At 39.0% G+C, this 18,748-nt stretch overlaps 1 protein-coding gene across 2 annotated transcripts in view; it reads left to right on the plus strand.

Moving 5' to 3' along the window:
* The first annotated feature begins 262 nt into the window (after positions 1-262).
* Positions 263-18,748, plus strand: part of LOC144432733 (NADPH oxidase 4-like) — a 43,436-nt gene continuing 24,950 nt past the window's right edge. Inside the window, exons 1-3 of one of the 2 annotated variants that reach the window (XM_078121004.1) lie at positions 263-402; positions 11,704-11,782; positions 16,191-16,286. In XM_078121004.1, the coding sequence (XP_077977130.1) occupies positions 11,726-11,782; positions 16,191-16,286 (153 nt within the window). In that variant the 5' untranslated portion in view covers positions 263-402; positions 11,704-11,725. Of the gene's footprint in view, positions 403-1,675; positions 1,725-11,703; positions 11,783-16,190; positions 16,287-18,748 lie in introns of those variants that run through there. The other variant, XM_078121005.1, reaches the window with a different exon arrangement.

An 18,748-nucleotide genomic window follows, 5' to 3' on the forward strand; every position in this document is an offset into this window, starting at 1 on the left:
TTGTCCAAGTGAAGAAAGCTTTACAACTCTAATGTATAGCTCAAGTCCATGCAATGACCTTTGCTCTCAAGGACTAATATTTTAGCACAATAGGAAGGTGTTGAAAACATGCAGTTATTCATTAGATGGCATATTTTTGGAGGAAATGAATGCGACAAAGAAAACGCCCTCGTATTTCTGTTCACCTCTGACCTGGTAAAGCTTTGTTGGTTGAAAGGGGTAGGGACCATTCCAACAGAAGAATTTACCGATACAGACCGAAGTCACTCCAAACTGGTGCCTACAAACAGAAACACGCGACGCCGAGGTGAAAAGAAACCCGACGAGGACACGATCAATTTTTGCAGAATTGCACGTCTCAGAATCGCTGTTCAATTCGTAACAGTAGCGGAAAGAAACGAAGTGAGTATAAGAGTTCTTTGTTGTGATTTAATTCTATCTAGCCAAAGGGTTGTACGATCGATGTTTTCCCAAAATCATGAATGAAATACTCACCATCAGACTGTCTCGCCATAAATGAATTGTTACCCATATTCGATCACACTACATAGGGAACCGAGTTGTCTGAGTTGCTAGCCACGGCCAGGGGCAGTGAGCGTTCATTTGGAGTACTTCACAAGTAAACCTCGTTGTATAGGTGTAAATACAAATATAGTACCGTCTGGAGTAAAGGTATACCCTCTCCAGTAATCGGGTAAAGAACCCTTAGATCGTACAATACAAAGAAGTGTCAACGTATATCTGTAGACGAAGTTGACACTCGGCGGTGTCGTGTACACAACAACCCGACGTCTTTCAACCTTGGCCACGTAGGCCTGGTGCCTAAAGATCTTTAGCACAGGGATGTGTAGGTTATTTTTCTAGACATGATGTGAGATGTAATAGATAGTATAACATGAGCAGACGTGGCTTGGTCATATACTAAAGTTTGTGGGTGGGGGTGGTGGTGGTGGTGGTGTGTGTGTGTGTGTGTGTGTGTGTGTGTGTGTGTGTGTGTGCGCACCTGCGCGCGCGTATGCGTATGTGTGCACATGTATATATGTGCGTTATTATCATATTCTAACCCTTGGTCCACATGCCCCTGTGGTTTATCTCCATTGATTCTTGCGCTTAGTCTTGGCATATATAAAGTGGTAACTTGTTTTAAACAAATTCATTGTCATCGTCGGTATCTTAAGGTAGACCATGGAAGTATCACCCACGGTTATACCTCGTCCATGGGTAGACTGACTGGTATAGCCGTGAATCACCTATATAATGTACACAGTGATATGATCGTTATGTCACGGTCCTTGCTACAACTTTACTTGTTTTGTCTGTCTTGTTGATTTTATATAGGACGTTTTATCTAAAATAGACTATGATTGTATAGGGTATAGCGGTTATGATTGTATGAACGCATTACGAATTGACCCGAGTCATGGTACATACAGACAGTTCTGTTTGTGCAGTGATTGTATAGTAGTTCTCAAACAAGGCTACAATTCTTCTATATGTACAGTTGTCTGAGTGTAATTACAGTAAATTGCAAAGTAAGGGGGGACTCTTCCAGACAATAGTTTCCGGTGTCCTGCCGCCTAGGTCATAGAGGTCAATTCACTACCATCTCTTCACATCAATCTCTGATACATCGTTCCACTCCAATGGTGTGTGTGACTTTGCCGACAGTTCCTTCACCGGAGCCAATGGTGAGAAAGAAAGTCTACGTACGATCAACTGGCAAGGTGAGTCAGACAACGTTCGGCGTGGGATAACGAGTAAGTAGAAGATGTCTCGTCTCGTCTCGTCTCGTCTGGCCATATGATCTTGAAGGGGAAGACCTGGCATATGATTGATTTCGTTAACTCAGGTTGAACAAAATACACTTTGTTGACAATACAAGTCACCAATGAACACAACAAATGATTCACCGGAAAAACAGATAACCCCTTTTCCGGTGAAAATAACCTGCACGTAGCGTAAACAGTACAATGTGTAGTCGTTTTTAGTCCTGTCCGGTGCACGGGTCTAGATTACTGACATGACCCTCAACACTACCCTGAATCATGGGTTGGAGAAGGAAGGGACGACTTACTCCGTGTGCAAGCAGAACTAAGTCCGAAATGTTCACACACAACCATATATAGACCCTACATGACACAACAACGCTCATGAAGTTTGGTGAAACCCCAACCCCCCAACCCCCAACCCCCAATTATGGTATCAAAGTAGGGTCGCTGCGGTTTAGAGAAATCCCGCATAGGGTTCTATACTGTGTACTGTGCCATTGTTATGTGATGTTTTGACATTAAAGACACATGTCTCAGGAATAAATACCACTGAACTGGTGCAATTTATCCCTTATCTCAGGTGACCCATAGTACAAGTATGCACATAACGTCCATTCACAGCACAGTTACTATGGCAACGCCCTATGACAGGGTTTATTGTAGGTCAGTTGTTCGTGTCTGGTGAGGTAGCGAGGTATATGGAAATGTTTAATAATGGAACAAAATAGCAATGAGTAATACAATTTAAAAACATACAAGAAATTAGAGTAAAACAACAAGACAATAGCAATACACATGTACGTCGAATACAGCATCCAGGAACAATGAATCTACAGGTGTGTGCGGTATGCATGGGACTTTAAACTAGCAACAGCAAAAAAACAAAACAAAACAAAACAAAATGACACAGCAAAGTGACAAACGTAAACCCGTACTATCAATACAAGGGCGAGAGGAGAACAAACTTCTTAGATCCCATGGTACATACCACAGTTGCACTGCGATTCGTTTTACGGATGTACTATCAACTGATTTGTAACGTATCTGATTTTTATTCCTGTTTAGATATTATAATTAAATGGTAGCCTGTCTGCTCACTTAGTCTGTGACATCACTGAGTCTGTGACGTCACCGCTACATCCGTTCTTTATCCATAGACTAGTAACGGAGTCACAGATCAATCAAGTACATAGGCTATATCACAGGTGATGAAAGTCACTCAGTGTGGGTGGATCGAATGTTCGTACTGAGATGTTTACGAGATGAGTTTTAAAATGCGACATGATTTCTCACGGGTCGCTACACGTGGAATAATAAACACTCTTGGTTTACTTTCTTTACGTTTTTTCGTAATAGTCTATGTTATTGTGCAGTGACTGGGTAATTGATTGCATGGCTTGTTACCACGCTTACAACCTACCAGTCTACGTGTTACGACGTTTAACTCAAACAAGAATGGAATATGTTCGATGGAGACGCGAGGCATTGTTAATGGATATGGGGGGTATGGTTGCGCTGTAACGTTTAGCATGCGATGGTGTGGACACGCCACAGGCATTTGTTTCCCGAGTTATGGCTCAGAATATTTCTATCAGAATACAATAAAATGACGATAATATCGTTAATATTGACGTATTAAACCAACACTATATGAAAGGGGTAAAATTACACATGTTTCTGTGATCGCGCAGTTTCACTAAATGCGAAGGAAGACACTTAGCCAGCAAGGCTTTCCCTTCCATCTTGATTTGGGTGATGATCGCTGGTGGGGAGGGTGTGGGTAGATGGAGGATTTTTCTCCTCAGCCCCCCCCCCTTCCCACCGTAAATTCTTCTCGTTCCCTAATTACGCTATGTCAAATGTGTATTTCGAACCATTTCTTGGCTCCATTCAGGGTCATGAAGAGTTCATAGATATAATTCTCTCTCAGACACAATCGTCTTGGATGACTTACAGAACTTGAAACGAGCTGAACAATATTATGTTTTATCATGGTAACTTATGAGTGTACAGACGTGCCTTCCTCAGACTATTAATTACTTAACCATAAACGAGAGTTCACAATTATATCAAAATGGGGCAATTTGACATGCTTATAAACAAGATTTCACAAGTCAAACAAATATTTGATGTATACGACAAACTTTGATACCGTTAACTCACTGACAAACATACACCTGCCAGGTTACTGCGGTTGTCAGCGAATATGGGAACTGAGATGGGAAGGATCAGGCTGGTTAAATCTTTCTCTCTGAATTGTTTTTTTTTTCAAAAAGGCATGCATTACAGAGTCACATACAACAATTATATGGGATGGGTTGTAACAATCCTGGGCAATTTAAGTCTAACAAATAAACTTGCAGTGCTTTGGATTTTTAATTTGAATAATCTTCCTTGCCTGCTACATCGAATATTCATTCACATGTAGCCGTAAACTATTGGTACAGGTTTATTGTATGAAGTACGAGATTTATCAAACGTTTACTGACTCCCGACTTATTTGTTGTCTGTCGGTCTCTGTATTTACATGTATCTGTAAACATGATACATTAGACAACCTGCCATACAATGACGCCGGACTATCTGTAATGTTATCGCTGGCACAGACAGTTATACCTAAAGATTTTTTGTCACAACATGCATTCAGCAATTTCGCGTTGTGGGTGTACCACATGTCCTTGCTAGTGTTAATGATGTGGAAACGTTACATAACTGATGCCGTGATACATATACATTATTCTCTATGGTAAGGATTTGGACGTTCAAAACAACAATTGACTTTGTGATTTTCAATTGCAACTCAATTCATTTTAGCTTCGGTAGCTCGTCCGGGTTTCTTTGTAGACTTTTAGGGCGCCCTCAGCAGACAAGACTAGATAAGAACCGGTGAATCTTATCTGAAAGATGCACGGGTTATTTGTTTTCCCGGCATAAAATAATCACGTTTACTGCCACTTTGTCACTTGGTTGACCTTTGCCCTTTGGCTATTCCGTGGCCTCGGGACAGTTTTGTGTTTCTTTTTTAGGCGACCTCGTTGTGATCCTTTGTATTTACTTTTAGCTGCATAGCGTTCGCATTCAAGTTACCGGTGGGGGCTGAAGCAGACACGTCTCACTCATCGTGTGTTGTTGTGTACCAGGTTGTTGACAGCTTACTACAATCCAGTCGGACATACTTATTCATATGAGGTTGGTAAATGTCTATGTGTGTGATCAAGTGTTGAACGAACCAACTGCACCTGGCAGCATACAATCAACAATTGTGTCAATGTTTAGGAATATGTTATTTCCATTGATGTCAGTACTTCTTGTTCGAAGAGTCAATCGGTTGTCTGTCTGTATGCGCATTAGTCAGTGGATCGGTGTTTAATATCTATATTATTCATTTTATCCAAAATTGTCACCGAACTGACATGGTTCACAGACCATTTCTTCTTTTGTAAAACCAGAACTCACAATTACGATATCATATACACTGGTCAAATTACATATGTACACACTAGATCTACCGTACACTGGCACAATACATTGCTGTTTTCTGATGTTTCAGTAACTTAGCGTTTACTCATATTTGAAGAAACACGACAATAACAAACAGATCGAACTCACTTCGAGAAAAAAAAACCTTGTCAAAACTCACTCTATCTATACTTTTGGCACACCGATTATTGACAATAACGGAGCCAATGCGAATTGGAACATATCAGTCGGTGAATCTTGAACGAGAAAACGATTGGTATCGTCGGCAATCAAGTCCCTGGCTGCAGACTGTGGACTTGCCGGTTCCAACCTCTTATCACAAGTGTCGCCTAACAGGTGTGTCAATCGTCGCTGACAAAAGACAGAATTGAAAAAACATCGTCATTAAGCCGCATTCTGCCATTTAAGCTAACAATTACATGGCCATTAACTCACGAGAAATCTGAATGACACCGACGTCACACTGTTGGACTTTATCATACTTGTCCTGTCGCCACCAATGATCACTCATTTCAATGTACGTTACAAATCTGATGAGCACTTAAACATGAAAGGAAATATGTTGAGAGGTAATTTCAATTTTAAAGGTACAAGGACAAGAATGTAAAAAGTTGTGGAAGTCGCATGAAGGATGTCTATCATCGATTCAAGATTAGTTGTGTTTTCATTAAGAAATTTCAAGCACCTGAAAGACTGAACCCAGAAAGAGGCTTTCAAACGATGGTAATGTTGTAGTATAGGCAAGGTTGATCAACGATCAATTTTACATGTCAAACCCGTTCGGTTCTACGTGTTTTAAACTAAAATCTCAGTCGCCAAAAAGTCCATCGAGCAAATTTCATCCGTCTAGTCACAAGTTCAAGGGAAAAAATGATACATCGATGTGCACGGTTGATCATCAGCCTTGGTGTTACTGTTTCCTTCAAGGGTATATACATGTTGTAACAAGGCCAATGGCATTTTCTGTGAACAGATGACTTTGACTCTTAGCCAGTATCAGAATCACCTGTCCTCTAAATGCGCCCAGCTGTGACAACTCTTAACTAATTTGGTATTGTAATCAGTTTACTAGTTGACAATGGTCAATGATGGCATGAGCGATCAAGTTGAATGTGTTTCCACCACTTGTAAAGACTATATTCAAATTCCAGGGAACCGTCGGCTTTTATCATGATGGCACATTTGTATTTGTTTAAAGTAAAGGAACAAAGTCCATGAATAACCTCACGGGTTTCTTGTGTTGAACAGAAAGTTATTAAAGTGACTGAAACAATCTAAAAATGAAATACCAAATAAAATACTAGAAATGTTAATAGTAGGGATGACGTCATTTTATACTGCAGTATGAAGTCACTGGTTTAGTTACAACGTGGCACACATAATAACCGGTTTCATATTTGTTCCGAATGATAATTTTTACAAGTCCACAATGATAGTTCCGAATGATAATTCTTACAAGTCCACAAACATGTTCAAAGTACGAAATATTGACAACGAAAAAAATTACATAAATTGAGAGAGATAACAAGGTCCAGGAACTAAAACCATAGACACTACAGGAAAGTAGGGTCTATGCTAAAACCTAGTTTTAAAATGAGGGTAATGGAAGAAAATTCTTTGAAATCTGAAATGGTGACGATGAAAACAGGTCATGAAGTTATGAAATGCATATGGAGATAACCGGCAAAAGAAGAAGATTCATAAAAGTGCTGTCAATGTCTACGGAATGCACTACCATTAGAAATACGACAAAAACCAACAGCTAATGCCATAAAAAAGAACTTGAAGACATCTATTCTCCAGAGCATTCTAACTGTACAGCGCCCCAGAACTCTATATTGTAGTGGAAACTGGCGCGTTATAAATTCACTGATTGATTGATCGATCGATCGATTGATTGATTGATTGATTGATTGATTGATTGATTGATTGATTGATTGATTGATTGATTGATTGATTGATTGATTGATTGATTGATTGATTGGTTGATTGATTGATTGATTGATTGATTGATTGATTGATTGATTGATTGATTGATTGATTGATTGATTGAATGAATGATCGATCGATCGATCGATCGATCGATCGATCGATCGATCGATCGATTGATTGATTGATTGATTGATTGATAAACCAGAATAGTGAAAGAGCACTTGATCATTATGGAAATCAAAGTAACAAAACTATCACTATAATAATGGATGTACAATAATACATGTAATAACTCCATGGTGTAACCAAGAAGACTCGTGTGCCGGGCGTTTCCATAGGGACGTGTAACATTTCATAGATTTATTTTCTCCAGGTCTACAGACTAAATATAACAACCTTTTGACTATATATTCCTACCTGTAAGGAGAAAAGAGTTTAATATTTCAACTAGTGTAGAGATTGATACATTTGTAGCAGCAGGATTCGTACGATATTTTCCTAAAGAAAACGGCAACCTAAGCAATAACACGTGCCCCTGTGGGCGTTTCTCCGTAACGTGCGTTGCCATATATAGTAGACAGTCCGCTCCAAGACTGGTGTATGATATTGCACACACACACACCATAATGTCAGAATTATTATAGGAATAACGCCATCCCCGACTAACTTAAGTAAAAAAAATTATAGGTATAAATCTGAAATAGGCCGGGAAGTAGGGATCGTTGGTAACACTCGAGGAGGCGTAAGATTCAGAAAGTTTGCAGCGTTATACATTTACATGTAACGTGAATGAATGAATGAATGAATGAATGAATGAATGAATGAATGAATGAATGAATGAATGAATGAATGAGTCAGTGAGTGAGTCAGTCAGTGAGTGAGTCAGTGAGGGAGGGAGGGAGGGAGGGAGTGAGTGAGTGAGTGAGTGAGTGAGTGAGTGAGTGAGTGAGTGAGTGAGTGAGTGAGTGAGTGAATGAATGAATGAATGGTATTTAGATTTTTTTGACATGTTTCCAAGATTGACAAATACAAAAATTCCCTAAATTATATAATTAGTAGAAATTAAACTGTAGACTATGCCCGCTCTAATGCAATAATAGCTCTATCTCTCCACGGGTCCATGTGTCTCGCTATGTAATGCTGTAGACTCGGATACTAGAATGGACTTGGCACTAAGAACGATTGGCTGTTCTGACCGACTGCATCGATGAGTAGATATCGTTCATTGGAATAGAGCATCGGGTGGAAATCTTTTTAAAAACTGATATAGCCTCCAAGACCGTGACTTCTCCATAGATATCAAAGGATTTGTACTGTAGGGTAACCCAGTACCAGTAACTGAAGGATATACGTGCATATTGTCTTTTACTATCGACCTACATCCTTACACATACAATGCGGAGCTTGAGTTGGAAGATTTGCGTGATGATCGCAGGTTTGTTTACGAACTCCAAATCTTGTTTATCCAACACGACTACTTGACAAGCCACTTAACTGTGTAAACACATTTGCCGACTGAAACATGAGTGTGTTAAATTCCCTGTTCCCATTGTCTGTATAACTTGAACACTGTTCTTGTTTCACCTTCACTTGGGTTTCAGATGGCCCATTTCAGACCAATTGCTGGACAATTGACCGAAAAAAACGACAATACAATGTACCTTTTAGAGAGCATCATTCGGCGAGCTCTCACAAAGGACGAGATTTAATACATAAAACCTCAAAAACAGTATATCGAATTTCAAGACACGCTCCATGCCACCTGTATATATAATATTTGTTTTAAAATGTCGACTGTGGCGTGACAGACAGTGTTATTCCATCTGGTGAAAGGAAAGCAAAGACCCCGATACTTGAAACGTACCGTGTTCCTTTTTTTGCAACTGTCGTTTAACAACCACGGAAACTCATTTTTTATTTTTATCTGTCGACTTTTTATAAAATATTGACACATATATATTGTCTGTTGATAGTACAGTCTGGGTAAAGTTTACTCGGTGACGAGGTTGAGGTATGCCTTATCCAACCTATTGGTATTGTCAAACCATCATGACATACCTATTGCAATACTTTGTGTTGTTATGTGTTGTTATATCAATTTTTGAATAGTTCAACATAGCTCTGTTCAAGGCCATTACTATATTTTTGCTCTTCAGTCAAACAACAATATTGTACGGTTCTGATTATCAACCCTCCCTCGTTTTCCCTTCTGACCATTAAACACTTTAATATATTTTAAGCGCATAAACCTCTAAAATGGTATAATAATTACATGGTTTAATGACGTAACATAAGAATAGAGATGTCATAACCCAAAAATTAAAATAGTATTTCAAATCATTTCAAAACTGACGCTGCTAAAGGTGTAATGTAATCAGCACCATTCCATTCTTTCAAATAGTCAAATAAAAATCATGTGCCTACACTATCTTACATATAATTCTTTGATCAGTAATGGAATCAGGTGGGTTGAAATTGCTATGAATGTTTCCTATAAAGTCACTCAACATGTATAACGTAGCCTGATCCAGTCGTTGTTTCCGTATATGTAATAGCTCTGGTATAGCGAGTGGTTACTAAAAGCGGACCAACGACTGGACCTTTCCGACTGCATGTAAGGTTACCAAATTTGCTATCGCCCTCTATCGTTCGATGCAATAGATCAGAACTACAGCACTTCACTCGTTCGTTATCTATCATACGGAAAACCATGGATATAATATTTTCAGCATGTATCTCCGATCTCAATGATAGCGTCAAATTCAATCTGCCCTCAGACGACTTTTAGGGTCTCAGATCTGACAAAATTCTGATCATGTAGGAATATGGCGAGATATCCTTTATTTCCTTCGTATATTGTCATTTGTTTCAGACTTTATCGCTCAGAGAGTTGATCTCCTTTTTGTGCGTTATATTTTAATTACATTGCTGCATCGTCCGATTTCTAGTTTCCCAACTTCTTTCGATGTTGGCGCTTGTACCTTAGTTCGTCTGCGCATGCGACAAACTTCAATCGATCGTCTGCAAGTGGCTTTGTTACGATGGAGATGACCCATTACCACTGGGCAATGACCCTATTTCAATCGAGTCACTGACAATAGATAGTCGGTCTGTAAAAAGGTAATACCCTTAGCTGTGTTCGCAATCGAGACTCGGCATCACATCTGCCCTTTTAATCCCATTCACTGACATACATGTGTGGATTTTAATGATTTTCTTGTAATACGCTACTTTCTAACTGAAAGTATGACATGTTTCAATAAAGAATGGTCATTTCTATTGTTACTGTCTAAAATTATGTTAGTATGTGGCAAAAAGTTACGAAAAAAAACCTAGAAGTTCGTTGTAAAGTATTGGCGGGAAAGTGAAGTGCTCCCTGGGCTTTGTCCGGTCTCTCGTTGACGTGTTTTCGTTTATCAATGAAATCAATAGATAGTTTATTAAACACTAGAGAACAAATTCCATCAATGTATAACCGCTTTAGAAAGTTCTGACTAAACATGAATGTAGGCCTATGTACAAGTGTACACATAATTCTGATGGACGGATATAATTTAGTTGCTCTGAAATTGCACTCCACATTAAATGAACCCACGGATCCTGAAGTTAAGAAGCATGTAAAGTACGTCCACATTTTTGGGTTGAATAGTTAAACATTGTTGGTACGAAAATATGGACATGAAGCTGATTTACTGATCTCCTCGTTAAAACTGGTGAATCAACTTAAAAGAACAACCGCAAATCGAAGTCTAAAGAAAGGAAAGGAAATGGTCGTAAATGGATGTTTTCTCGTAGTTATTTTAGTATGACTCATATGGACAAAAAGACCTCGGCCCAGTTACCGATCCAAATCGATGGTTTACGTGCCACTGCACTATCACGAATGCCAAGCGAAACCACAATTACATGAAGAATTTCCGACCATAATTTTATATAGATAAACTAAAAACACTAACAGGGCACTTTATTACTAATACAGCCAAACAACTGCACAGTACTTTCCTGATCACCTACGGATTCCCCTTCTTGATGCTGTGTCAGCATATGCAATTCATCAAAACAGAGGTCAAGTGTCGATTTCAGATTTAAGGGGCCGCCAGTAACACTTCCTATGGTACACCAGTATGCAAAACACCCACGACCCGAGGGATCAACTGTCTACCAATCACAGACTAGAAGGCAAAATGATGTTTACAGAGTACATCAGTAGTATGAGTATTGAAGACATCCCAGCAAGTTTCAGCCGAAACTACTCTCAAAGGCAAGTTCAAGGATTCCCATCTGAGCTGAGATAACGTAGACGGGTTGATCTGCGTACTGTATGTTAACTATATCAAGTAGTTGATGCCGACTGCGGATGTTTTGGTGCGACCCTAAGTCTGCGACGAATGAATGAACTGACCGGTCCGGTGCAGGAGTCTTGTTTTAAGTAGGCTATTCCAAGAGCCCATTGTTCTCTTCCAGACGTCTATTTCGAGTCTCCGATCGCCTTTCTCACCGAATTCTTTCGCTCTTTTTCCAGGAATTGATCGAGTGCCTCGGGAATGGTTATTTCTGTGCGACATTGGCTTCGAAATGACGGTTACAAATACATTTTGCTGGTAAGTATATACTCTAAGTGTACTATGTGATATATACACTCGCACAATGTTTTCGATTAATATGTTTATCCAGTCTGGGTCTCGCAATGTACGTGATTTAGGTTGGGTGAATTATGGACATATTTCATGAGACTGATTGGAGCAGCCGCGACGTCTTATGTCTATCGTCTACAGGGTATTGGCCGCTCGATTGTAATCAAAGATGCCTCATAGTCCGAAGACTGAGATATCTTCTAGAATACGCCCAGTGTCGGCTTGTTCTCGAAAACTTGTTTGTTTCCTCTGAATATGTGGATGGCAAAATGCCGCCGAAATATCTGGAACTCTACCTAGAAATGTGAAACGATGCATAGACTGCGATAAAGACGGTGGGATAGTACGGACTGGGACACACTTTATGCGAATAGTTGGCGGGAAAATTAATTTAAGAATTTCCCCTTTGGTATCAAGTAAAACAAATCATATAGAGGTCTACTGTCACGTGTTTTATTTGCACAGAATTAACATTTTCCTGATCGTAAGCTTAAAATCTCATATAGGTTATGAAGCGTGCCTTCTGTGTTGTGTGTGGCCATATCATACCACACATGTACACACTGACAGATTAACGCCATTGATAAGAACTACAGAGCGAATGAGAGATTAAACGAAATGTTTGGCGACCGATAGACTCGTACAATACAGGTTTATTCAACTTAGACAATGGGTTAAATCAATATCATTGACCGCTATATAGACTGAAAGACTGAAACTGGGCTTTTCATTCATTAACAGTCACATAGTTTGGCACTTTTCATTTGATGTGGGTCTTAGTTTATTCTCAGACCACTTATAATAGTGGTCTAAGGTCTATTGTAAAGCATGTTAATGTGGCCTGTGACTTTCACCTTTCCGTGCCTGAACTGTCTGCAATATTGGAGACTGTAAAAGTAACCCGTATGTAAGCATTGGCATGGACAATCCGCGCCATTGCATATAGATAAGTGTGCGACTGAACGAAAGATGGGCTATTGTAGACAGATATGTTGGGAGCTGGTAGTCCTATACGTGTCGGAGTTCTCGCGATCTCGGAGAGCTTATTTCCAGGGCTACATTCCTAAAGACACGTGTGTAAAAAGACTGGGGCGACGTTTACCCCTATATACTATATGAATTATGATCTTCATGCACAGTGAGACACTCTATCCTAAGAGATCAGCAGACACAATGATAAAACTAAGATATAGACATTTAAACTATCCTTGTACAGCTGTTAACAGACTACAGAGTTGTATGTGTCAAGGGCGTACAACCATGTGTTTATAATTTACATATTTGTAGCTGTTACTTTGTAACACTTTCGGCTCATTTCAGATCGATACATCTTTGATACGTTAACTGTCTCCAGACCTAGGCGAGTGTGATAATTAAAAATACAATACGGTAGCACTTTACCCATCTGGGTTTTACCAAACTTGGGTGGTACACATATGAGTTGAAAGCGTAATGAATACTAGTAATTTCCGGAAACTTAGGTGGTTCATTGCGATTTTGGTTGAAAACCTGTCTGTATTTAAAGAGACACGGTCAATATAGTATGTAGGGTTTTGCTCTGAAAAATACTCCCCTCAAAAATCATTACAATTAGAGTCAGCGAACATGGCAATGAGAATTTGTGTGTCGACCTATGCTCCGGAAATTATAAAATGTAATAGCCTTACGTATATCTCTAAAGACATACATGAATCAGGACATAAATGGCGATGGTGAGAACTTTGAAGTTCACGTATCCAACAAACTTCCTACTAATGCGAGATTTGCCATTTTAACACAAACATACATCAGATAGGCGGTATATATAGATCGACCGTCCTTGCCCGTAAACAGACCGGTCACTCCACTACGCCCCATACGTTCTACCATTGTCGTAAAACAATCAGGTCTATTTGCGGCAATGGTACAATACGCTCCAACGAGTACAGTAAAATTACTCAGACTCATGAAATTGCGTTCTCATCACAACATGTAATTATAGAATCGCTATAAATGTACTTCATTCATAACTTCTTCAAAACGGGTTTCTGGGACTATTTTCTACACACACACACACACACACACACACACACACACACACACACACACACACACACAAACAAACAAACAAACATAAACACAAACACAAACACAAACACAAACAGACACAAACGCACACAGACGCACACACACACACACACACACACACACATATATATATATACATGTATATATATATATCGTATATATATATAACGATGTGTGTATATATATATACAACGTTCTACATACATATGTATTGGGCACTCTTTACTCCAGCATAGACATTTTACATATACTGAGTTTATAATTATATATATATATATTTGTGATTAGATATGGAAAATAAATATAATTTCTTTCCAAAAGGCAATTGTCGTCATGCTGTCACGTCAATTAATGATTCAAAATAACTCTGCTACAACTGTTGTAGTTTTAAATGCAGGCTTTACACGTGAGATGATGTGCAAATGGTTTCCCCGACAACACTAGAACTTCGTGACAACCTGTTTTGAAATAAAACGAACGAGGTCATCAAGGCATAGCTTTTCGCATTGATTCAAGTCGAAAGTGAAATTGTGCTCTACTATACGCCCTAGAAGTAAGAAATTGTTCGTTCCCATGGAAACAATCCGGTAGACTAACTTAAAATTCTTTTCTTAATTTTCACCAAATTCCAAAGAAGTTTTCGTATAGTGAGGTGTGCGTCATATTTGAAATATTTTAGTCGATCAAAGTTTTTGGCGCAAAGTTTCCTTAAGAAGTAAGTCGTGTACTTAAATGTCCCAGAGGTAAGATAAAAATCCCATCGTCTTTCTTTACGCATTTTCTTCATAGTTTTTTAGATGCAGAAGATTTCGTATAAATCCGATTGTGCTCGCATTCACCGCTATATGGGTAAGGTCAGCAAGTCAAGCAGTACAAAGTTAAAAGAACGTGCATACATACCTACACGACCTGTTTAGCTTAATAGAATTGCTTTATTAGTATCGAAGTAACATTCTTTTGAGAAACTAAGAGTGGACTTTGTCGGGACGTGTTTATAGTCTAATGCAAAAGTTAACGTTGTGTTTGGAACGTGTAAAGAGAACGAGTTCATACACCAGAAATCGGCTGAAAGGGCTGATGTCCTGCACAGGAGCTTTCAGAGTATTTCTTTCCTGTCAAAACGCTGTATGACACACATCGGAAAGAGCTGACAAATTGTAGACGACTTCGGGGTTTGAAATACGAAACTCATAAACATCACGAAAAACAAGAGCACATGTCAACTATAATTTTTAATCTCAACATCTGGATGTAGCATAAGTCTTTGGTATTTATCTTGATTTGTTTCTCCAAAGATGGCTTCGTTGTCAATTGGAGGTCGGAGGGGTTGTTAGAAGATTTGACATGGTGGTATACAAAGTCTTCATGCCTCCATGGCAACGGACACAGCAAACTGTGTGACCCCTGACCCATGAACAGTGTAGGCATGTGCAGGCCGTAATCCAATGAACATAACTCATGCAAACAAATAACAGGTTAATTCGACAAGATGTCGATGTATAATTTTTATCACGCGAGAACGTGTCCAGTCTTCTGAAATTAACGAGATGCTACTTTTCAAAAGAATATGGAGTTATAAGTTACGACCAGGGTCCCCTTGGTGTGGTTACGACCTAGCATATTCATCAGTTGATATTTTACACAGTGTGCAGTTGGTGTACATTCCGGACGTATAAACATATACGCGAGTATGAAAAGTTCAACACTGAAAACGGAAGTCAATCATGAAAGTGACACTGGCAGCTGGAGGCGAGAAGTATTAAATCTCTGTACTTTTTAACGAACCCTTTCTATCTTTTCTTGGAGAATAAAGAACCTTGTTGAATAAACAAAAATCCCAGGAATGATCTGATCCCCACTTACCGTAAAATACTAAGTGACAAAACGGAAACTAAAAGTAAAAAAAAACTACAACTAATGACCTCACACTGTTTCAAAACTTTATCTTCAGAGGAAATTTATGTTACTGAGAGATATGAAAAATAGCAAGATTGATGTTTATTTCATTCTCAATCTGACAAGTTGAACGCAAATGGTGAATCTCCTGTCACGTGATTTCAAATAATTTTATCTATCTGTACTGTTCATCAAGATAAGACTTCAGACTTTCAATCATATTTTAATTTATAGACCAGATATGATACCAATCTATTCCACCTGTTTTTTCTCTCTTACGCGATTGCATGCTGTAAACAGGGTCCCTATCTAGCTATAATATTCTGTTGACCTTTCACCTTTGTGACATCGACAGTTGAGGGGAAATGATTAAGACTTAACTTGACATACTTCTCTGTGTTTTAATTTGTAGGTTTCCTGGCTGGGTCTTAATGCCGCCGTTTTCTGGAGGACATACAATCGCTATAAGTCAGAGCCGCAATATTTTTACCTTAGAGAGATGCTTGGGGTAAGGTTACTTGTGAACAGTTTTTATCCGTACTTGTTTCGATTACAGGCCAATTGTGCAACCTGTGATTTGCAATTACTAAAGACTTGTATCTAGCGGGAAATATTAGTAATAGTAAATCGCGGCCCCTCTGGTGAAATTCCATGTTTCAGCTCCATCGGGGATATGTTGCTTGGATGATGTCCTCCGATTTCAACTCTGTTCCAAGGTATTCGAAATTTGCCATCATGGCAGTTCTGGGTCTGAAACAGGACCATGGAAAAGATCCTGTGTCATGGCAGCTCAGGGCCGGTACGGGACCATGTAATTTGATGAATGGTGAATGAATATGCAAGGCTCACTAGATATTGTAGGACAATTTCATAGCTAAGATTAGTATAGTCATTTAGAATGACATATTGGACATGTGACTGTTCTGTTTAGTCGATTTGATCTGAAATCTGAAGTTATCATCGTCAGCTGGATCTTTTATTAACCTCATTTTGACCTGCTTGTAACGAAATAAATTTTTGAATCGGGTTTAACATTAGACCTTGGATCTCCAGAAAAGACGTCTTGGTCACATGGGAGGATGGCGATTATTGCCCCTGGCCCGGTAATGATAGATTATGTTTAAGGATGGCTGGCCATGATGAATTAAAAGTTATATTAGATGTAACATAATGACCTTAGCCTGTGGATCAGTGTAAATATTTGGCCAGTAGTCTAGCCTATACAAGTGCGTCTCAATCTTCATGCAATTATAGACTCTTCCTTGTCCTCAGGGCCCCTTGACATGCAGCCTTGTCATAGCAGAGGTCACGGATCATAACAAAGGTCACGGATCATGACACTGCAGAAATAGCCAGCAGTTCGTGTGTATTTCAAGGGGTGATAGCCAAGTAGACTGTTAAACTCTCATCGATTGACACAACAGCTGTGGCACTTTTTCAGAAGTCTACCAGATCAGAAAATTTCGCATAATTGAAATGTGAAGGGTTACCCAGTGATTCTTAGTGGGCATTGTAACCAGAATTTAACCGCACAAGTTTGGTTAGATATATAAGAAACTGTGTCAATTTGACGAAATTCACACTTTTAGACAATAGATTTATAAAATTCTAGCAGTATTATAACACGCACGAGCCAATTTGAACAAAAAATATGGAAAGTATACTCTGGTAGTTCTACATCACGACAACGCACGTCTATGCCACTGATTTTCGGTTACCAGGTTTACAATCATATCAATCATCGACCACGGCTTTTCAATTTGAAAGTGCAATCACGTACAATAATTTCAAAATTATCTTTACACCTGATTACAATCAATTTATGACAGTACACACACCTTGGTTATAACTTATACTCTATAATTGTGACTCGTTATGTAAATATAACATGAACGTAGGTCACCATGTGTAATACACAAATGTCTACCAATACAACTACTGGGCCTGTTGATTATTGCCATGTCTGTTATCCCTAGATATACGTACACATACACATACATATAATTGTAACGGATTGACGAATTATTGTCAATCCTGAATCGCAACGTATGTGTAGACCCGACACGAAAATAATGTACATCGTGTTGTTAAAGTCGGTGAAATAATGTCACGGAAACGACGGAATTAATGTAAGTTAGTGAGATATATTAAAAGCTGAAGTCATGACCCTGTTATCGGTGTTTGTATTAAAGCTATTTTCTGTAACTTGTGATTAGGATGAGGCATTTGTAGCCGTCGGAAAGAAATGTCTTCAACATGGCGTCCGTAGAGACGTGTTTACATTATTGTCAAACAGACTAGGGTATGGGATATTATTGTATTATTGTAGGAGACGAATAAGGATGATGAAGGGAGACCCCCAAAATAAGAGTAAGCAAGAAATAACTGACTAGAGAGTTGCTAGCGAACAAGGGAACAGAGAGAGAGAGAGAGAGAGAGAGAGAGAGAGAGAGAGAGAGAGAGAGAGAGAGAGAGAGAGAGAGAGAGAGAGAGAGAGAGAGAGAGAGAGAGAGAGAGAGAGAGAGAGAGAGAGAGAGAGAGAGAGAGACGGCTTAAATGAAATATATTATTCACGAAGTAACATTGTCTCAACTACAACTGTTATACTGGGAACAAAACTTCAGTTATCAACTTATCTGATAAATAACAAGGTTATTTCATTATTTTTGCCAAACAAGTGTATAGTTTGACAACAACCTTTGTATCATTTTATTTAAGTCAAGTGAAAAATGTAATAAATAAACTGTTAAATGTCCTGGACATGTGATATCGGTTACATTTGATGGGTCCGATGAATCACTTCCCTTGTTTGCGTTCATGTGTCACCGCTGTCGAAACTATTGTCCGTCTCAGGCAGATTTATGGCTTTTACGTCATTTAGATCAGATCTTGGTACTTGAACGTGAAGCCGTCATCCGTCAAGGAGCAATACACCCATCTGACGATGGAACTGCCAGAGATCTCGGTTAA

This window comes from Glandiceps talaboti, chromosome 3 (assembly GCF_964340395.1).
Source record: "Glandiceps talaboti chromosome 3, keGlaTala1.1, whole genome shotgun sequence".
NCBI lineage: Eukaryota > Metazoa > Hemichordata > Enteropneusta > Spengelidae > Glandiceps > Glandiceps talaboti.